The 23,182-nt window shown below is 35.5% G+C and overlaps 1 protein-coding gene across 5 annotated transcripts in view; it reads left to right on the forward strand.

The window, feature by feature from the left end:
* Positions 1–23,182, forward strand: part of HEATR5A (HEAT repeat containing 5A) — a 117,155-nt gene that overhangs the window by 78,182 nt on the left and 15,791 nt on the right. For all 5 annotated transcript variants that reach the window (XM_060096347.1, XM_060096346.1, XM_060096344.1 and 2 more), the window contains 9 exons: positions 951–1,140; positions 2,038–2,207; positions 8,057–8,195; positions 10,759–10,938; positions 12,732–12,971; positions 14,357–14,538; positions 16,257–16,325; positions 17,762–17,941; positions 19,670–19,889. In XM_060096347.1, coding sequence (XP_059952330.1) covers positions 951–1,140; positions 2,038–2,207; positions 8,057–8,195; positions 10,759–10,938; positions 12,732–12,971; positions 14,357–14,538; positions 16,257–16,325; positions 17,762–17,941; positions 19,670–19,889 — 1,570 coding nt within the window. The remainder of the gene's footprint in view (positions 1–950; positions 1,141–2,037; positions 2,208–8,056; positions 8,196–10,758; positions 10,939–12,731; positions 12,972–14,356; positions 14,539–16,256; positions 16,326–17,761; positions 17,942–19,669; positions 19,890–23,182) is intronic.

Raw genomic sequence — 23,182 nt, forward strand, 5'->3', positions numbered from 1 at the left:
CTTTACATGTTATACAGTCTCTGTCAGTTGCTCAATTCTGCCATTATAGCAGGGAAGCAGCCATAAATAATATGTAAACAGATGAGCATGACTGTGTTTCGACAAAACTTTATTTCTAAAAATAGGTGGCAGGCAAGATTTGGCTCAAAGGCATTTTGTTTGTTTAATATATAAATACATATTTATATATAACATGTATATTTATTTTATAAATATAAATATTTATAATATTTATTTTTATAAATATGTTTATTTTTATATATTTATAACACTGCACCTGTTAGAAGTGTGCATCTCTATGAATAAAGTATAGAAACTGAATACACCATGTAACCAGCACCTAGATCAAGAAGCAGAACAATACCCCAAACACTCTCCTCATGTTCTCTTCTAGTTACTACCTGTCCCACCAAGGATAACCACTATCCTAATTTGCAACAGCATATATTAGTTTTGCCTGCTTTTATACTTTATATCAATGGAATCATATGGTATGTACTTTTTTATGTCTGGTTTTCTTCAACACTGTGTTCAAGAGGTTTGTCTGTAATTATTGCATGTAGTTGTAGATATTGTTGAATCTGTTAAAAACTTGAATTTTCATTCTCTATATAGATTAAACATTAAACAGTTTTCAACAAACCAGATTTAGTTCAAGCTGTTAGCTAAAGAACCAAACACTGTATGGAATTCTTAGTGCTGAGATATATGCACATATGCCATTCTAAATTAGGCACTTGTCTCTCGATTGTTTTTTACTGGATATTTAAAGAGAAAAATTTTCTTAAAACTCCTAAGTTCTCCATTTCTCTCTCCAAGTTAGTAATAACACACAAATACTTTACTGTGCTATTACGTTATCACTTGCTTCAGCAAAAGAGCAACTCATTGTGTTTTATGTTTCTTAATGCTGCTATAACATTTTAAATTGTTTTTCTCTGTCTTCACAGACCTGGGCACTGCATTCTCTCTCATTGATAATTGATTCTGCTGGCCCACTCTATTATACACATGCAGAACCAACCCTTTCTCTTATTATTATGTTGTTGTTAAATGTGCCTCCTACTCATGCTGAAGTTCACCAAAGCCTTGGTCGTTGTTTGAATGCCCTTATTACTACACTGGGTCCAGAGCTACAAGGTATGCATAGCTGCTTTTGTGATGTTTTACATAAAAATATATGCGTAAAAATGAATTCAGTTCCTATTATTGACTCAAACATTTCTCAATAAAGTGAAGTTTAGCAGAATGCTCTTTTCAAATATATGGGCAGAATGTTGAGAACAGTCTTGGGAAGACTTTGACTCTTGGATGACGACATGATAGAAAAAACATAGAAACTTAATCTAAGCTTCACCGACTATTACTTAATTGGGTGACTTTGGGGAAATCCTCATGTCTCTAAGCTTTAGTTTCCTCTTCTATCAAATAAGAGAAAATTTGAAAAACCCTTGTGATTGGCACATAGTAGGTGCTCCGTATATTTTGTTAAAATAAATGCTAGTCTTATTTTTCTTACCTTGAAAAGATAAGGAGTACCATATTTAGAAAGATTAGATATGTCCTAAAAATGCTTCTCTTAACAAGTAAAATGACAGACATGAAATGGAATAGTTTAAAGAACTCTATTCTCTTTTAAGATATAAATGACAAAGCCCCAAAACTCAGTTATTCTGATCTATTCAAATGCAAAGTACATGATTTTAATATATGAAAGCAACTCTCAACTAATACAAGCAGGGTGAAGTTTATTAGCACTTTCTAATTCTACTTTTCATGAAAATTTGATGTAAACTGCAGATAGTCTTAGGTTCTTCTTTGCCTAATGATTTGTGTTACCATAAATCTTTCAGACTAAAGATAACATAATCTAAAAATCTATAACCTGGATTATCCCTGCTTTTGTAGAAGAAATTCACTTCACAGAACCTTAAGTTAAAGATCGGGGGAAAAAAGAAATTTTAAGCCCAGTAATATATGTTTAAAGGGTAATGATTTTATAGGCCGATTATTAAAAGCTTTCTGTTTTCATTTTAGGTAACAGTACTTCCGTTTCTACCCTAAGGACTTCCTGTCTGTTGGGTTGTGCAGTGATGCAAGATAACCCAGACTGCCTTGTCCAAGCTCAGGCCATCTCATGCCTTCAGCAGCTTCACATGTTTGCTCCACGACATGTCAACTTGTCTAGCCTGGTCAGCTGCCTCTGTGTGAGTATAAAATTGTATATGTTCTTAGTTTCTATTATTGGAAATTTAAATTTAATTATTCTCTAGACTGTACAATAGCTATTTTCCCTCAGTTCTGGTCTTTTTTGGGCGGTGGGGGGCAACTTCATATAATCATATCTTAAACCTCTCATATATTGATTGATTTTTCTTCCATTAATGTTGAACTTAGTATTTGGAATATTGATTCATTAATCAGTAAAGACATACTGAGTGCTAATATCGCAGGTAGTATATAATGCTATAGGACATGGAAATATTTATGTGGTAACATCTATTTTTTCCTACTTCTTCTTCCTCTTTCCCAAATTATTACATATAAAGTTCTTTTCATCCCAGATAGGCAAATAATATTTTTCCTTAATATTCTAGCAGCATATGCATCAATATCTGAGTTCTAATAGTGTGTCTAATGAATATAGAAAGGTGAAGGTGATCAGTAAAAAAGTTCTGATGAGATGGTTCGTAATCATCAGTGGTTTTAAGATTTACCTTGAGCATCACCAGTTTCTATCTGGACTTGCCTGAAAAAGTTGAGTTACACTTGGAGTTAAAACTTGACACTGAGGACTTCCCTGATGGCACAGTGGTTAAGAATCCACCTGCCAATGCAGGGGACATGGGTTCGAGCCCTGGTCCGGGAAGATCCCACATGCTGCGGAGCAACTAAGCTCACGCGCCACAACTACTGAGCCTGCACTCTAGAGCCCGCAAGCCATAACTATTGAGCCCATGTGCCAAAACTACTGAAGCCTATGCACCTAGAGCCTGTGGTCTGCAATAAGAGAAGCCACTGCCATGAGAAGCCCATGCACCCCAACGAAGAGTAGCCCCCGCTCACCGCAACTAGAGGAAGCCCACACACAGCAATGAAGACCCAATGCAGGCAAAAAAAAAAAAAAAACTTGACACCGTTGCTTTTCAACTTTTTCTGCCCCTGTAATGTTCGCAGCACACTCCCCTTAGTAACATGACAGTTGAGAATCATTACTTTAGACAGACCTTTCATTTTCAAGCTTAAGACAAAATGTGCATTTCAGACCTTGAAAGAACCTCAAACATCAGTAAAACCAACCTTCTCAATAAAAATATAAACTAAAGACCAAAAAGTGAAATATTTTGCCCAAGGTAACATACCTAGGTAGTAGTAGCTCTAAGCCTAGAATCCAGGTTTCTGAACTCCTTGTCCAGTTCTCGTTTCATTATTTCATATTGACTTTGTAGTTATGGACCCTCTTAGCTCTGCTCCCTCCTATCTATGTGGCCTTAGGGACGTCCCATAACCTCCTCCAGCCTCAGTTATCGTGTCTGTAAAACACAAGGATTACACAAGATGCCGCCTATAAATACACTTGTCCTCGGCACTTAATAACCACTCAGTAAATTGTAATTGTTTTTATTTTCTTAACATGTAACTTAAACATAGAATTGTATTTATCTCCATATTGATTTTCATAGTCATAATTATGTAAGACTCTTCAAGAGAGGACATGACTGACTTTTCTGATAGAAACTTTGGTTTCTATCTGGGTTAAACATGTATTAGAGAAAACAGCACTTACTGGAAAAGAATTTTACCTTTATCATTCAGCAACTTTTCCCCAGGAATATTGCTCTTTATATTTGAAGAACAATTGCCAATACCAGTTACTGAAAAATACCCACTACTTTGCAAGTTGATCTAACTTTCTACTCTCCATTTAAATATAACAACACTGGGACTTCCCTGGTGGCGCACTGGTTAAGAATCCGCCTGTCAATGCAGGGGACACGGGTTCGAGCCCTGGTCCGGGAAGATCCCACATGCCACAGAGCAGCTAAGCCCGTGCGTCACAACTACTGAGCCTGCGCTCTAGAGCCTGCAAGCCACAACTACTGAGCCCACGTGCCACAACTACTGAAGCCCACACGCCTAGAGCCCGTGCACTGCAACAAGAGAAGCCACTGCAATGAGAAGCTCACGCACCACGATGAAGAGTAGCCCCCTCTCGCCACAACTAGAGAGAAAGCCCGTGCATAGCAACGAAGACACAACATAGCCTAAATAAATAAATAAAAACAATACTGCCATTTTTTCTTCTTGAATCATAGTAGAAAATGTCCATTACTACCCTTTTAAAATTTCTTCTTTAACTGATACATGAATTCATTTATTAAGTAAAGTTTATTGAGAAATAAAGAGCAAGACTAACTACTAATTCATGATGAATTAGATCTGATCAAGTTCGGTGCTCTTTTCTTTTACCAGACTGAGAAGGTTACAAACAAAGAATAGAGACTGTTCTCAGATCTTTCTTTTAGGAACATTCAGAGCAACTGAGAAAATCAGAGGTAACAATTACAGGTCTTATTCATGTTACTCATAATACTTAAGCTATAAAATGATTTTTCTTATACAGAAATTAAATTCAAAAATTGCTATCACTAGCAATTTTGTGTTAGCAAAACTTGTGTTAATTTTGTATCTTAATATTTTGATTAGTAAAGCTTTCATTCTAAATTTATTATTGTATTTTAAAGTATGCCCTGTAGTAAGAAAATTGGGGCTTCCCTGGTGGCACAGCGGTTGAGAATCCACCTGCCAATGCAGGGGACATGGGTTTAAGCCCTGGTCCTGGAAGATCCCACATACCGCGGAAAAACTAGGCCCGTGTGCTACAACTACTGAGCCTGTGCTCTAGAGCCCACAAGCCACAACTATTGAGCCCTTGTGCCACAACTACTGAAGCCCGCGCACCTAGAGCCTGTGCTCCGCAACAAGAGAAGCGATCACAATGAGAAGCCCGCGCACTGCAGGGAAGAGTAGCCCCCGCTTGCCACAACTAGAGAAAGCCCGCGGGCAGCAACGAAGACCCAACACAGCCAAAAATAAATAAATAAAATAAATAAATTTATTTTAAAAAAATTGCTTTTGCTTTCCTATTAACAACTTTATGATCAGGTTTCTTTTCTACATAGAACTTAATTATTTAGCATGAAGTGTTTTCATATTAACTGAAACTCTATTCAGAATACATTTAATCATTAGGAAGGAATCTTACTGCAAAGGGTTTTCTTCTAACTGCATGCTATTTAACTTCCATTCTGAACTTGGCGTTAGCTACACTTGAAATTCTGATTACTCACAGTTTTAAAACTTGGCTTCCAAGAGTAAGAAATCTATAATTAACTTGTGATGAGGTAAACCATTAACTTGGTCCCTTGCTGGACACCTGTTCATGTGAATGTAATCCAGATCACTCCTTTCACACTCATGTCTACTTGTTCTGGTTTTGTTCCTGAGGCTTAATGAAAGATTCCAAAAGAAAACCTAATTACACAAATGTGCATTTTGAAATTATTGTATTTTTTATATCTTTACGTCTTGAGTTGACTGTTTTTAAAATCTTACCTCAACTCATATTTTAAGTTGGAAAATGAAGTATTTATGGCATATTTTTTAAAGCTGAAGCTAAGCCAGTTTGAATGATAGCTCTATTAACATTTACATTTTAATGCTTAGCTGACTGTTGTCAAAGTCATCCTAGTATTTATCTTTTGGTTTTGTCATGACCAGTCTGTCATTTGTTTTTGTGCAGGAGATCTTGTTGGATAATTCTGTGTTGGTAGGTCCCTGACCCTCGATTCCTAACTTTTTTTGAGGTTTGCAGTGCTGTTTCTTTGTGTTGTTTTTTTTTTTTTGGTTGTAGATGTTCTTGTTTTCCTCTGCATCTCTTTGTTTAAGCTAACCATTAATGCAAAGTCCAGTGTGTATAGCATGTTACATGGTGTTATTTAATACCCATGTAAACAAATCCTCCCTAACCTTCTCCAGCTGGTGCACTCACTTCTTGCACTTAATTTTGCATCATTTTGATTTAATATATTCATTTCAGGAAGGAATTGTAATTACAGTTTGATTTAATTTCTGTATTTTGCTTGCTTGATTTGTTTGCCTTAATCCACTCTATTCCTCTTCCCAATATAAATGCTGGAGAATGACATGGAAATATTAAGCGTCTCATTTTGCTTTGTGTGACGGCCTTTAATATTTTTTCTACCAAAGCAGTAAAGAGTACTTTTGAGCATGCTTTTTCTAAAAGATTGTTTGACTAGCCTGAATAAACGCTGCACCTGCCTTGTATTATATGCTTGTAAAACTCCAGTTAAAGTAACTAGTAGATTTATTAACTTTTCTTTTAAAATGTCTTAATAGAGTGCTTTTTTTGTCGTTGTTAAATATAGCCGTAATCTTGGGCATGAATAAACCTAATTGTTTACATTTTAACTTCTCTGTTATCCTGTGTACTAGTTTCTAACAGCAGAGTTCTTAAACATGACTAGAATGACATGACCTTGAGACTTTGTGAATGGCATTCCTGTCTTTCCACTTTTGAGTTCATGATATAGCTTGAGGGTATAATAGAACATATTTATAAAGCAGTTCTCATCTGTATGTTTCACTGCTAATATATTCACAAACTTTTCTTGCCTTTTATCTTCTGATAAAATTAAGGATTTAGCTCTCTTTGCATGTATCATATATCACAAACCAGCTGCCACTACCTACTCTTTTCCTCAGAATTTTGCCTCTGCTCTTTTCAACAGACTCACCTACTTCAGTCCTGTCTTTGACACATAAATCAGATCTAAAGGCACATATATGAATTATGCCATTATTTCTAAAATTTTGCTCAGAAAAATCACTATTATAAGACATGGTCTTTATTTTCATAGTTAGGACAAAATAAATTTCAAAATCTCTAGGCTTTATTCTACTTATGAAATCATTAAGAATTGGTATCCAGAAACCTTTGACTTGTTTTAATTGCTCATTTAAGGTATATCACCAATTGTATCATTTACCCTAGGTAGACACAACCTATTGAGATCTACATGGTTTAAATACTTCTCAGTAAAAAGAATATGTATTGAGCCTATCATTCTGAGCAGAAATATTCTCTATTGCTAAGACATTTACATATCTATGTACATATATGTATATTCATATGTAAGTAGATATATACATGTATAAAATTTGCTATCTATAATGTTGTTTCTAGAGAGCATTTTCAGTGAATATGTTTTCTGAGTAAGACTCTTTCTGCCTTTATTTGAAAGTGCATTTACTTACTATGTATGGCATCTGAATAAACTACGACTGATAGATGCTGCATTTATAATAACTAACATTTATCGAGTGCTTACTATTTGCCAGGTACTGTGCTAAGCACTTTTGCATGTTTCTTTGTGTTGACTTCACAACAGCCCTGTGAGATGGGGGTAGTGTTATCTCCATATAACAAATGAGGAAACTGAGACACAGAGAGGTTAAATAAATTGCCCAAGGTCACACAGCTAGTAAGTCATGGATCTAGGACTCAAACTGAGACAGTTTGACTCCAGAGCCTCCATTTTAACCAGTATGCTACAGTGCTTATATGGATTTGTATAAACTTCTACTTAGAGATTCATAAAACATTATAATATAGTTCCATGAGCACATATATATATAAGCTGCAAATAAATTCTTTCTCAATTGTATCTCTTTTGTCTCTCAAAACTGTTTTACTCATATAAATTTCATGTCTTCTAACATTGTCAGGAGGCTTTTGCTTGGATTTGTTTATGAATATTGCCTAATAAGTACATGTATTACTCCTTAAGCAGTTTCTAAGTTGTATAATAAAAAATATGTGCTAGGATAGTTGAAGTTTCTGTGTATTTAATAAATTGTGTCCAGCCCAGTGATGGGCTGGACACAATCAGGAGGGGTCCAGTGAATATCTATTAGACGTATTGAATGCCACCAAGAATTTCAGCTCTTTTACTTCCCAAATGGTGTTTTTCAGGTGAACCTTTGTAGTCCCTATTTGTTACTGAGACGAGCAGTACTGGCTTGTTTACGTCAGCTTGTTCAGAGAGAAGCAGCTGAAGTTTCAGAACATGCTGTTATGCTTGCTAAGGATAGCAGAGAAGAGTTGACTCCAGGTAATTCTTTTTATCAGTATTATCTCCAGCTCAGAAGATTGTTTTAATCTTAAATCTTCCATATAAATATGAGTTTTTAAAACGAAATTTAAAAGTTAGTATATAATGTCTTAAACCTGCTACAAGTGATAATTGCTAACAATGATTATCATTCCACCCAGTGATGTTACTGGTTTAGAGTAATGGTTCTCAATCTTAGGCCCCCTGCAGCAGCGACATCCACCTCACCTTGGAACTTGTTAGAAATGCACATTATTGGGCCCCATTCCAAACCTGCTAAGCCAGAAATCTGGCAGTAGAGCCCAGCAATCTCTTACTTATTTTTCTACAATAATGTTAATGGTACTGAAGTTTGAGAGCCATTGGTTTCAAACAGGTTTTTTCACAGTAATGGATTGAAATTGGATTTAGTGCTGAAGTCATTTTATCATATATGCCTTTCTTCCCCCTAAATCTCATTCAATAAAATTTCTCATAGATGAATCTGCTTCAAGTTAAAGGATTTTTATACCCTTTCTATATTTTAGAGCTGAATTAAAGGATTTCTTGGCCAGTAAGATTTGTTTTAAGTGTGTCTCTTCATTTTAAAATTATGTGAATAACTCAAACATGCATATAAATTCAAACAGCCTATAAAAATAGTAATGATAATATCTTACACTTTAAAAGTATATAGTTTGCCAAGTGCTGTCACACTTTTAGAAGGTCTCAGACTTCATAAAGCTTTCCAATATCTAAAGCTCTCAGATCTATAATGTATTTTACTGTCATGCTGTGCTCTTTAAATTAGTTTTATTACTATATTAAAACCTTTGCTCTGACTTGAGTTTATCAGCATTGCTGAACTGTTACAGTAGTCATCAGACAGGTTGCAGAACATGGTTAATACATGGTTAATGCAGGACATGGTGTGGTATTCTCCCCAAAGTGACCTTTAACTTATATTCACAACTGGAATTATCTGTATTTGTTGCTTTAGGATTTTATTATGTAACTGTACTGGTACATAATTATTGAATTAGCTGTGTGATTAAAATTATAGTAAAGGGGCTTCCCTGGTGGCGCAGTGGTTAAGAACCTGCCTGCCAATGCAGGGGACACAGGTTTGAGCCCTGGTCCGGGAAGATCCCACATGCTGTGGAGCAGCTAAGCCCATGAGCCACAACTACTGAGCCTGCGCTCTAGAGCCCAAGAGCCACAACTCCTGAGCCCGCGTGTCACAATTACTGAGGCCCACATGCAGAGCCCGTGCTCCGCAGCAAGAGAAGCCACCGCAACTAGAGAAAGCCCATGCTCAGCAATGAAGACCCAACACAGCCAAAAATAAAATTTAAAAAAAAATTTATAGTAAAGAACTCATTACATAATTCCTTTTTTAAAGTTTTGTAATTTTTCAAATCCATGGAAAAGTTGAAAGAAATGTGCAGTGAACACATAAATTCACCTACTATCTTTATGATACTCATTTTATGTATCTCTCAGTATATATACACACACACACAAACCTTGTGCCAAACCATCTGAAAGCAGGTTGCAGGCATCATGATGGTTCACCCCTAAATACTTATTTGCATTTTTCAAGGACATTCTCCTACATGACCACATGTTATTTCCATACCTAGTAAAATCAACATTAATTTAGTAGCTTCATAGAATGTATAGTCCTCACACAAATTTCCCATTATTAAAAAAAAAAAAAGTCCTTTATAAACTCTTTCCTACCCCTCTCACCCCCATCCAAATTTATGATCCAGTCATGACTCACACATTACATTGGGCTGTTCTGACTTTCAGACTCCTAATCAGAAACATTCCTACCTCCTCCTTCTGATCTTTAAAAGATAACTCCTCTTTTAAAATAGTAGCATAATCTTTAGAACTAAATGCTTTCATAATTGCCAAATGAGTTAAATCTTCAAGAGAAAATGTATATGTTCTTTTGACATTTTCAGAATTAGAGGAAATAAATACTAGATCAAGGTTTTTATTTCTTTTTTGAGATGATTTATTACTTTGCAGTGAGAATGTTGTGTAGTAATTTATATTAATTCAATAGTCTTCTTTAGATCCACTGTAGTTTAGTTGCAGTAATTAAACACTGTTCTCCATACAATAGTTGTTTTCTGTCTGAGTTTTACCCTCATGTTAATAAATGTAAAGCTTTTGTACCAGAATAAGTAAAACTTAATTATGATTATTTATTTGAATTAACTTTAAAGAGAAGATAAAATAATCATACCAAGAAACATTGTATAAATTTTTATAAGTATTGAATGCTAATTGGGTTTAAATGTTTACCTAATTTAAGGAAAACATATTAGTTAACTCTTAATAAAGATTTATCTTTCAATGACATTGCATAAAAAATAACTTTGCAGGGTTGTGAATAATTACCAAACTTGAATTATGAACTAATATAGACCTCAGTAGGTTGAGGTGCAATATTTGGACTAGTTCTTTAGATTATATTTGCATGTAATTGAATAACTACTGAATGTGTGTGCTTCTCATATGGCAGTTTTGTTTTCTGTATTACTTAGATCATCGATTTTCTTCTTGTCAGATGCTAACATCAGAGAAGTGGGCCTTGAAGGGGCCTTATTGACCTTACTTGACAAAGAGACAGATGGGAGATTATGCCATGATATCAAAGAGACATTAAACCATATGCTCACATCTATGGCAGTGGATAAACTCTCCTTTTGGTTAAAGCTTTGTAAAGATGTACTTGCTGCATCAGCTGGTAAGTAGTGGTGATTACCAGCCAACATAATAAAATTAAAAGTAAAAGCATTATCTAAAATTGTTTTCTAGTGACAATTTATCAGTCTGGATATTTGGGTTATAATTGCTTGTTGTTTTCTTTAATGGAGATTCTAATGCTAGTGTTTAAGTCCAACACTTAAAAGCCTACTTTGTTTTTCTCTTATAATTGTCTTATATGACTTTCCTGTGAAAAACAAACTAAAAATTAGAATTGTTATTTATGCTATAAAAGGGATGACCTAACTTACAGCAGCCCCATCATTTATTTTCATACATATGAGAAATATTTGAGGTGTTGCCTCAAATCAACTTAATAGAAAACTCACCAAGAGTTATGACATTTTGAGCAAGCCAGTTTCTCTGCTCTTAATAATGTTGATTTAAAATATAGTGTTATTTCTCTAATGTCTTTGTTAGTACAAGATAATTATTAGTGAGAGAGTGTGTTAGAGTCTTTAAAATTTATATCCTGGACTAAGAAAATAAATGAGGAAAAAAGAGGATAGAAACCAATTCTGTTCCAGGTATTGTACATATTTTATATGATTTAATCCTTTAACCATCCTATGAGTAGGCAGTATTATTTCATTTTACACGAGAGAAAACAAGACTTGGGAAGGTTAAGTAATTTTCCCAAAGACACACACAAATGTATTCAAACCTTAGCCTACATGACTTTAAAATCTTAACTTTTCATAATATTTCAGTAGCTCTCAACTCAGTTACTTAAGCCTTATAATTTAATGTAGCTTTGGTCTCCGAGTTAAGTTATGTGAAAGGAAGAAAGGTACCATAAAATTTCTGGCATTTTTTTTTTAACATTCTTCTCTGTCTACCTCTGTTCTTGTTGGTACTCTTCCAGTGATTTATACCTGCTCTTTCAACCATTATGCTCTACATGTTTTCCTTCTTTAATGTTCTCCTCTATCCCCACTACTTAAGAACTTAGAAGGACTTCTTTAAAAGAAAAAAATATATGTGCGTAGATAGGTTGATACTTTTCTGGTATCTTACCTATCTTTTTAAAAATTTTTAATAGCTCACTTTTATTTCACCATTTATTCTTTATCCTTTGTAGTTTGCCTCTATCCCCTCTTATTAGGAAAACACACATTTCAGTCTCTGTTTACTTCTCAGTTTTAAGACATGAGTTCGCCTTAACTTTATTTGTAACATCATTGCTATCTATTGTATCACACTCAAAGAATGTTGACATACAAGATAATTTAAGAAAAACAAGTTGGTTTGTTTTATAGGATAAGTTCCAATTTAAGTCGAGTTAAACAGAGTTAATAAGTTAGCAGTTAGTATAGTATTAAGGGGAAATAATTTACTACTTAATGGCTCTGGCCATCAGGACAATTTGAGACTGTAATTACAGCAATGGGTCTGTCCTGAGAAAAACATTTTTGCACATTTTTAGTGGGTTCAGGAACCTTAAATTCATTCAAGGCCCCAGTGTTAAAACATCATCTCTAGTTCTGTCCACCACACTCCCTACTAGGGAATCCTGAGCTTCCTTAAGTATATCCGTCTACATACAGGGGACTGATAATTATTCTAGTATCATGTTCAGTTTTCACTTTAAATATAATTTAACAATTTTGTCATTTTTTAAGAATAGTTTTTTTTAGCATTTCTTTAGATACCACTGTTACTAGTAGTCGTTTTGATCAACAGTAATTCTAGTCTGTACTTGAAGTCATTGTGTCCCTTTATAAATATATCTTCCAACTGATGGTGATTATGTGTATTCTCCCTTGATAAAAGATTTTACAACTGTAACTTGTGTGGATACAATGCAAGAAGAGGAAGGAGATAAGGTGGATGATGCTTCAGTTCTGACCATCAGAAATGATGGCAGACCTCATCCTTCTACCAATCCGCGATGGGCTACAAGAGTCTTTGCTGCTGAATGTGTCTGCAGGATAATTAACCAGTGTGAGAATGCACACAGTGCACATTTTGACATCGCTTTAGCACAAGAAATGAAAAAAAGGGATTCAAGAAGTAAGTGGCATAATAATGAAAAGACCAAATGATATACATTGAAATGCTGTCTGCCTATAGTATATTTTTAATGTTCAAATATGTTTTTAATGATTAAACTTCTTAAATTCGCATTCACTTTTGTTTAGTGGACATATGTGATATATTAAGTTTATAGAGAATAGTCATGTTCTTGGAAAGTAGTATGTACATTAGCTAGTTGCCAAATTTTCTAAATTTTATTTTCTGAATTGTAACTTAGAGCAGTTTTGCTCATAGATTATTTTGGTTTCAAGGATATTACCTAGAAAACATTTAAGTTTATCTCAATGTAAAGTAAACCGAGTTGTAAGACCATTTTGACCTTTTATTCAGTTTTATTATTTTTACCTAAATGCGTGTGGGTTATGGTTTAATGTCTAATTTTTTAAAATCACTTAGGCACATATGTTGAAAGGCTCAATGTTCATGTCTCAGTGCCTTGGAAATATTCTTTACCTGACAAAAGAATCATAAGGCAAGATGTTGTTATGGTCAGTCTGAGAGTATGAATTAGGTATTTTTATTTTAATTGTTTTTCAAGCAAGCATTTATTGAGTCTCTTATTTGTGATGAGCACTGTTCTGATATAGGTGCTTACTGACTCCTGTGCTGCCAATTAAAACTGTAACTGGCACTAAGATGAGTTGGTTTCTTCAGTGTGACCTATAACTAGTATACTTCTTTGAATTAGTCTCACATATTTTTTAGGTAAAGGTTAGTTGTACCTGTAAACATTTTATTGTTGGAACAGTGTTAAATGATTGTCTTATGTCTCTCCCCAGTAGAATTATTATACCAAAGAATATGTTGTAATGATAATATAAATTATCATTTATAATTTCACAGCTAGAAATATTTTTATGCTCCCATCATTTGTGTGTGTGGCAGGACATACAAAAAAGTAAGGTAATGTAGTCCATATAAAGAACCACATAAAACTTTTTTTTAAAGGGACATTAAGTCTTTTAGCCTCAACTTGATGTAAAGAGGATGATTAAATTACTGCCTAATTCATCAAAACCCAGTCTCCTAAGTACCTTCTAATGTACTTTTATCAGAAAGTCTGAACAAAATTTTTATTGAAGGTACTATTAGTACTCTTTTAAAGGATGCTAATTCTGCCTTTGTTTTTGAATAGCTGCATAATTACTTGCTTTGGGATAGTTGTTTGTATGTGAGTATTTGCACTGGTGCAGTAAAGCCAGCTTTAAAGTCTGTATTTAACAAACAGTAAAATGTAAATCAAATCAAAAGTACTTAAAAGAAAGTCTAGGTTGTGAAATTAAAAGGAGGAAAAATTATCACTTAACATAAATCTTAGTTCCAGCGTATTCTTTTTCTTAATATTTTTTTTAATATTGCAGATGACTTTTTGGTGCTACATCTTGCTGACTTAATTCGCATGGCTTTTATGGCTGCCACAGATCACAGTGATCAGCTCCGTCTTTCTGGCCTTGAAACACTGTTAGTTGTTATTCGGCGATTTGCAACTATTCCAGAACCAGAGTTTCCAGGTCATGTGATTCTGGAACAGTATCAAGCCAATGTAAGCTCTTTCTACTAGAGAATTTTATCATTATTAAAAGTCTGTGAAACTAACTGGCATGTCACCTTTTAATACGTAAATGAGTATGTATCTCTGCTAATATATCACCAGTATAATCAGTATATGTTTAAAGAAGAAATCTTTGTGTAAAAGCAAAATAATACATAAAACAGGTCTTTTATAACACTAAAGATTAATTTTCATAATTAAAACTTTTTTGGTAATTTTGGGGGAATAAAGGGCTTTTTTTTAAATTGACATTCGTTTACTAAGTTAATCTTTAACAGTAACCCTGTGGGATAGGTATTGTTCTTTTTTTAATTTTTTTTTTTTTTTTTGGCTGCGTTGGGTCTTATTGCTGTGCGCAGGCTTTCTCTGGTTGTTGTGAGCGGGGGCTACTCTTTGTTGCAGTGCACAGGCTTCTCACTGCAGTGGCTTCTCTTGTTGCGGAGCACGGGCTCTAGGCACACAGGCTTCAGTAGTTTCAGCACGCCGGCCCTAGAGCGTGCAGGCTTCATTAGTTGTGGTGCATGGGCTCTAGAGCACAGGCTCAATAGTTGTGGCGCACAGGCTTAGTTGCTCCACGGCATGTGGGATCTTCCTGGACCAGGGCTCGAACCTGTGTTCCCTGCATTGGCAGGATTCTTAACCAATGTGCCACCAGGCAAGTCCAAAGGGCTTTGATAATGAAATTCTTTACAAAATATCCAAGTAAGCTAAGATAACACCAAATCATTAATAAACATTCCATTTAGGCTACATGCCGGTTTCATCTTCAAATTATTACTCCTAGTCTAGATATAACCTCCTTTTTTTCCCCTAGACTTGGAAAAGAATTCAGGTTTCTATTACTGGTTTTGTAAGCTTTTTAACTGGTGTGTTTTTGACTGGTGCATTGAGCAGCCTAGGAGGAACAAGGAAGATAACAAAATCATCACATATTATATCACACACATCACATGTAATCCTTCAGTAGCATTCATCCAAGGATACCTCTCATGATTCAAAGGCAGCTTCTGATGGCTGGCATTTAGGGAATCCAGAGCAGTTCACCAGTTGGTTAGCAGCCTCCATCACATCTTCCCAGCAGGTAATGCCAATGTATGTTTAGGGAAAGAGCAAAAGGAAGGGACAGGAGTTAGATAACAACTAATCACATTAGACTAAAATATTATAATTCAACTTAAGGGGAGCTCTGTTATATTTTTAATGCTCTTAAAATTGCAAATGATAGAAATAAAATTACCACTCACTTAAGCAGAAAAGGTAAATTGTTTTCAGGAACCTTAGTTGGCTCTGCTTTCTTCTGCACTGGCTTTATTCTCAAGTTTGCCCTCTCCACATGGTATCAAGATGGCTCTCTTAGCATCCAGAGTCTTTTAAAGAGAGCTCTTCTATCCTAGTACTCCTAGCAGGTGTCCTCAGGAGAGCTTTCATTATTCCCAGTGTGGGTTCCTGGAGCCAGACAATGCTCACAACTCCATAGCAACAACATGGGTGGAGAGTTGTGGAGAGAGAAAGTTCCCCAAAGGAAAACTTGGATGCACTTAGCTAAGAACAGGAAGATATGCTGGGCAGGCAAAAACAAAAGGTGTTCATAATACCTATTATAAATAACTAATTTTTAAAAAAACTAATTTTAAAATAACATTAAAAAGAGAAAAAGTTTGTGCTATCTTACTTTTTGATCCTTGAATAAGCCTGTAATTTCTTGCCAGGTAGGAGCGGCACTTAGACCAGCCTTCACCTCAGAGACGCCACCTGATGTCACTGCCAAAGCATGTCAGGTAAATGGTTAAAAAGACATATTTTAAGAAAAACCCTCTCTTAGGAAGCAGCTCTCCAGTTAGTATTTGATACCAAGGTTCTATGTTATAGTTGTCTAACCATTAATCTCAGTTGCCCCTTTTCCTTTACTTTTTAAGTTTAGAGAACTTTTTCTTTCTCATAACTGCATGGTAATCCAATATATGGGTATGTCACCAGCTCCCTAGTGATGGAAATATGGGGGTTTTTGTCTTTTGCTATTATGGATACTGCTGCAGTGAATGACCTTCTTTCTGCATAGGTCATTTCACTGGGTCTTAGCATATCTGTGAGATAAATTCCCTAAAATTGAATTGCTGGGTTAAAGAGTATATTACAGGAGTTTACCAATTTAAACTCCTACCAGCACTGTATGCAAGTGCCTATTTCCCCAAAGTCTCAGCAGCATTGTGAGTTGTCAAACTTAGATTTTTGTGTATATGATGGAGTAAAAAGGGTATCTCAGGATAGTTTAGATTTGTATTTCAAGTGAGGTTGAGCTTTTTTTCATATAGCTGAGAGCCATATAATATACAGTTTTAAATAGTTGCTTTTCTTGGTGTGGTTGTCAGACATTCAATATCCAGACCTGAATGGCCTGAAATAATTAAAAGCAGAACTGATGTGAATTAAATTAATTATAATTTTACTCAGTATTTTCAAATTTCTAAATTCATTTGTATTTAGGAAATGTTTGAGAGCCTTCAAATATTCATAGAAGTGTGTTAACTGTTGTCCTGAGTCTAATTTATCATCGTTTTATTATATGTGTTCTCGCTGTAAGCCACTTGAAATCTTTTGTGAAATGAGATGCAAACTAAATAAATATGATAAAAGAAAAATAAATTTTCTGTAGTAAAAGAGAAATATGGTGACACCCAGGAAAACCTTTATAGATAACCTCTGATAATTGAGTAAACTTTTTGAATTGGAGAACTATTAATGATGTTTTGTTTTTAAAATTAAAAATATCTTCAAAAGAATCAAAATCTTCATTGAGGTTTAAATGGTAGGTAATTTATCTTTCAAGAAAGATAAAATAATCATGCAATTAATCGCTGTTTTTAAAATAATAAGATGAAATAGTCAAAATTGCAGATATAATTCAAATGTTCATCCGAACATTTATGAAAGTGATGCCTTTCATGGCTTAATTTCATTGTGTTAATAACATCTGAAACTCTGATTTATATACTTATTAGCATAGTTTCCTTTCTTCAACCTTAAGACTTCATTCCCTTTTGAAATGCTGGCTTTGACCATCATTATCACCAGTATCCCTTGGGGTTTCTTGATAGCAAGATGATTTCAACGACCAGATTCCTGAGATATGGGTGAGCTTTGCTGAACTCACAATGGGGGTGTTTACAATTTTTATAATTTTTAAATATAACCTTTGATTTTCTTAAAAAACTAGGTTTGCAGTGCCTGGATATCAAGTGGAGTTGTAAGTGACCTTAATGATCTCCGAAGAGTTCATCAGTTGCTTGTTGCATCATTAACAAAAATTCAGGTTGGAAAAGAAGCTCTAAGTCACTTATATAATGAAAGTGCTTCTACCATGGAGATCTTAGCTGTGCTAAAAGCCTGGGCAGAGGTTAGTACTTCTCAATTTATGACTAGAATTTTGGAAGTTGTTAATAAACATCTTAGGCCATAAACTGAAGTTAGCTATTTAAAACACAAATAAGTCTACGTTTAAGGTTAACAGAAGACTTTCAACATGAGATGTATTTATATGCTAATTGATATTTTGGCCAAGGATTCTAAAGGGCGCTCTGTTGTCTGTTATCTGCTGCTTTAAGCAGGGGCAGTCATGAGAGACTTTAACAATAGCCAATGGAAATCAACTTTTATTGAAACCTGAATTATTGGATATGTGGGTTTGCTCATATATTCTATCAACTCTATAACACATATGTTAATATTCTTTAGTGCTCTTTCATAAAGTGACTTGAATATTAAGTTGGTTTATTTCCTAAGATTAGAGAAATCTTAGAGGGAAGTGCTTAACTGTTCTTTATTTACTTTTCTAATCAGGAAGAAAGCTATATAATTTTTAAATTTACGATGGAAATGTTTACACATATACAAAAGTGAATAGAATAGTACAATGAACTCATATATACCCATCATCCAGCTTCAGCAGTTACCAGACTTGGCCAGTCTTGGTTCATATATCATTTCAATGAACTATATAGTCTCAGATTGCAACTGAGAGAATGAACCAACATATAAGAAAGGGTTTCCTTCAGTGGGGCTAATTAAAATCAGAAGATTGTAAAGTGTTTATTTTTGTCATTATTTAGTGTTGACAAATCTCAGGAAGTAGTTCTGCCTAGATTTAATAAGTTGGATCTAATGATCTTTAACAGTCAACTCTAAATGCTTTAAACATATGCTTTTAGTAGAGCAAACAGATTCTGTAATTTCTGTAACCTATTTTATAAATTACTCTGTGCTTATATAGTGTTCTTTGTAATAACTTGAAACTCTATACTCTTGCTTAAGCCATTACTTTCTCCTTTTCTCTCCTTAGTGAAAGTAATGACTAGCCAACAAGTTCCATGTAATTGAGGTCCATAATTATCTGAAATCCTTGGAGCCAGATATATTTGGGATTTAAAATTTGGATGCATATTTCATGTATTCATCTAGGATGTCTGGGACAATACCATAGAATCTGTAATCAAACACTTTAATATATCTGTGTGAAATGTTTGAATATTCACACTGTATAAATAGCTTCACATAAATTTTTTTGTGTTTTGCCACCAGATTGATTTGCCCACAAACTTAGATTTTTCAGAGCTTTCTGGGTTTTGGAGTTATGGATAAAGAGATAATACACATTATGTACTATGTTGAATACTTTAACATTCTATGGTCCATGTTAAATCTATATAGTTAAACTTTTTATTGTGATTTAGTGGTAACATTGAAAGAAGATATTCAGCTTATTTCAATTCAGAGATGGCTGCCTGTAGCCATATTTTGAAATGGATTACAAGGCCATGTCTAGGCTTAGTGAAAAAGAGTGCTGTGATCATTTAATTATAGCTGTCATGCTTGTAAACTGCAAGGTGGCAGCACATTTGTCAAATGGTTATTATCCCTAATATACCTCACTGAAGATAATGCTTTTGGATCTTTCTACCCTAGTTTTGTGTGTGTGTGGTTACATATGTATACCTTCTTGGTATCACAATGCATTTTAAGTCCACGAGGCAGGCTCAAGGTAAGTCTGCCTCTTCAAGATAAAAATATTGTAACACCTTTTCAGTGGGTACAAGATTTTCCTATTTATAAAGTAACCTTTATACAGGTCTACATAATTGCTGTAGAAAGACATAAAAACCACAAACAACCTTTGAAGACTACCTGTTCAGAAGAGAGTGTCGGAAACAGGTCGATTTCATCAGATGGGTTGCTTGACTTAGTCCACGCAGATCTTGGCACATTAAGTAGGCTCTGGCTTGCTGCACTTCAGGATTTTGCTCTCCTAACTTTGCCTTCAGAATTTGCCTCCCAGCTTCCTGTTGAAGGTAAGGGGGGAAAATATTTACATAATCCCTAGAATGACAGTCAATAACATGTATTTTCAAAATTTCTCCGTTAGCAGGTAATGTTTATCTGAAACATTTTCCCAGAATAATTTTCATTCATAGAATAAGCACGGGAGACTTGCTTCAGGGTGGAGGCCCTGAAGTTGAATCTGTAAGTCATAAGGCATGCTCGTCTTACCTCAGAAGACACTGCCAAATCACTCTCCAAAGTGGTTACAACAATGTATGTGCAACATACATTGCATACAAACAACATACATTACATACAAACAGCAACATGCTTCTGTTTTTCTACATCTTCCCATCATATGTTATCATTGTTAATAATTTTTGCCAATCTGATGAGTATGAAAGAGTTTCATTGGTTTATTTCCTTGATTGGGAATCTTTCTTCATCGGTTCCTGGGACGTTTAAGTTTCTTTTTCCATAAATCACTTAGTCATAATCTTTGCCCATTTTCTACTGAGTATTTGACATTTTCTTACTGACTTATTAATCCTTTACATATGTTTAATACTATTCCTTTGTGATTCCATATCTTGCAGGTATCTTCTCTCAGCCTGTAGTTTGCTCTTTCTTTTACCTTTTTAAAAGTAATATAATCAGTTGTTTATGGTTTTTGTATAGTGCCTGATACTTCTTTGTAACTTAAGGTCATAAAAAAATATAAGCTTTACAGTTTTGCTTTTTACATTTTGGACTTTAGTCCAGCTAGAATTTATATTGTGTGTGTGGAATGAGGATAGGGATCAAATTTTATTTTTTAATTTAAAAAAATTTTTAAATTAATTTTTATTGGAGTATAGTTGCTTTACAATGTTGTATTAGTTTCTGCTGTACAGCAAAGTGAATCAGTTATACATATACATATATCTGCTCTTTTTTAGATTCCCTTAGGGATCTAATTTTTTTTTTTTTTTTTTTCCCGGTACGTGGGCCTCTCACTGTTGTGGCCTCTCCCGTTGCGGAGCACAGGCTTTGGATGTGCAGGCTCAGCAGCCATGGCTCACGGGCCCAGCCGCTCCGAGGCACGTGGGATCTTCCCAGACCGGGGCACGAACCCGTGTCCCCTGCATCGTCAGGCGGACTCTCAACCACTGCGCCACCAGGGAAGCCCTGGGGATCTAATTTTATAGTCAGTTATTAATATTGCATTTTATGGATTGGATATTTGGTAGCTGCTTTTAATCTTCATGTTATTCCAAAATGGCTATTATTTTTTTGACTCTTTGCTATGAATTTTAGGGTCAGCCTATCAAGTTCTGTTAGAATTTTAATTGGAATTATACACAAAGAGATATGTGGAGTGTTTATTGTACTTTGTACCTTTCAATAGCATTAAAAATGGAAACAAAATGGAAATAAACTGATTTTTGACATAATTTATCAGCAAATGTTAATGACACATAAAACATTAAAACGTAGTGTTGGGGGGAAAGCAAGTTTAAAAAGGATACACACAGTATGAGGCTTTTAAGTAAACTCACACAAGAAATAACAGCATCTATTATTTATGAATACAAACATCTAGAGTGAAAGTGTAAGACCATAATGAGAGTGATTCACAGTAACTTGAGGAAAGTGGTTACAAAAGGAAGGGCAAGAATTAGTGGTGTACAAAGTTTTAGGGGTTTTTTGTTTGCTTTTTAAGAAAGAGATTTAAGAAAGGCAAAATGTTAATGTTGGAGATAGGTAAATAGGTATCTGTTTTATACATGCATACACATACTCTGGTTTCTCTTCAGATCCTATAAATCTTTCACCTTCTAAACACGCATACACACATCACATATTTATTTTTTAATATTTTGTGATTAAAAATAAAAAGTGGGGCTTCCCTGGTGGCGCAGTGGTTGAGAGTCCGCCTGACAATGCAGGGGACACGGGTTCGTGCCCCGGTCTGGGAGGATCCCACATGCCGCGGAGCGGCTAGGCCTGTAAGCCGTGGCCACTGAGCCTGTGCTCCACAACGGGAGAGGCCACAACAGTGAGAGGCCCGCGTACCGCAAAAAAAAACAACAATAATAAAATAAAAAGTTAAGAATTAGCCTGCAAATTTCTTATAAAGTTGTAAGGATACATCAGCCCTGTGACCCAACAGTTGTATGCTCAGGAGAAATAAAATCATTGATAACAAAATACTGATAACGTAGCAGCATGGATGAACCTCTTAAAACATTGTTGAGCAAAAACTTAGTCACAGAGACTTCCCCTGGTGATCCAGTGGTTAAGACTTCGCCTTCCAATGCAGGGTGTGCAGGTTTGATCCCTGGTTGGGGAGCTAAGATCCCACATGCATAGTAGCCAAAAAAAAACTGAAACATGATACAGAAGCAGTATTGTAACAAATTCAATAAAAACTTTTTAAAAACTTATGTATTTATTTTTATTTATTTATTTGGCTGTGTTGCATCTTGGTTGCTGCGTGCGGGCTTTCTCTAGTTGCGGCGAGTGGGGGCTACTCTTCCTTGCAGTGTGTGGGTTTCTCATTGCAGTGGCTTCTCTTGTTTCAGAGCACGGGCTTTAGGCGTGTGGACTTCAGTAGTTGTGGCAAACAGGCTCAGTAGTTGTGGCGCTCGGGCTTAATTGCTCCACAGCATGTGGGATCTTCCTGGACCAGGGCTCGAACCCGTGTCCCCTGCATTGGCAGGCAGATTCTTAACCACCATGCCACCAGGAAAGTCCCCCCAAAAAACTTTTAAACTGGCCAACATAAAAAAAGGGGGCTTCCCTGGTGGCACAGTGGTTAAGAATCCGCCTGCTAATGCAGGGGACACAGGTTCGAGCCCCGGTCCGGGAAGATCCCACATGCCGCGGAGGAACTAAGCCCATGTGCCACAACTACTGAGGCTGCATTCTAGAGCCCACGAGCCACAACTACTGAGCCCACATGCCTAGAGCCCGTGCTCCGCAGCAAGAGAAGCCACCGCAGTGAGAAGCCCACGCACCGCAACGAAGAGTAGCCCCCACTCACCGCAATTAGAAAAAGCCTGTGCACAGCAACGAAGACCCAACGCAGCCAAAAATAAATAAATAAAATAAATAAATTTATTTTTTAAAAAAACCTCAGTCACAAACAAGTGCATACTGGATATTTTTGCATTTCTGTGAAGTCCAAGCACAGGCAAAACGTCTGTGGTGATAAAAGTCAAAAAGTAGTTGCCGGGCTTCTCTGGTGGCACAGTGGTTAAGGATCTGCCTGCCAGTGCAGGGGACATGGGTTTGAGCCCTGGCCCAGGAAGATCCCACATGCCGAAGAGCAACTAATAAA

Source organism: Mesoplodon densirostris, chromosome 4, assembly GCF_025265405.1.
Source record: "Mesoplodon densirostris isolate mMesDen1 chromosome 4, mMesDen1 primary haplotype, whole genome shotgun sequence".
Taxonomy (NCBI): domain Eukaryota; kingdom Metazoa; phylum Chordata; class Mammalia; order Artiodactyla; family Ziphiidae; genus Mesoplodon; species Mesoplodon densirostris.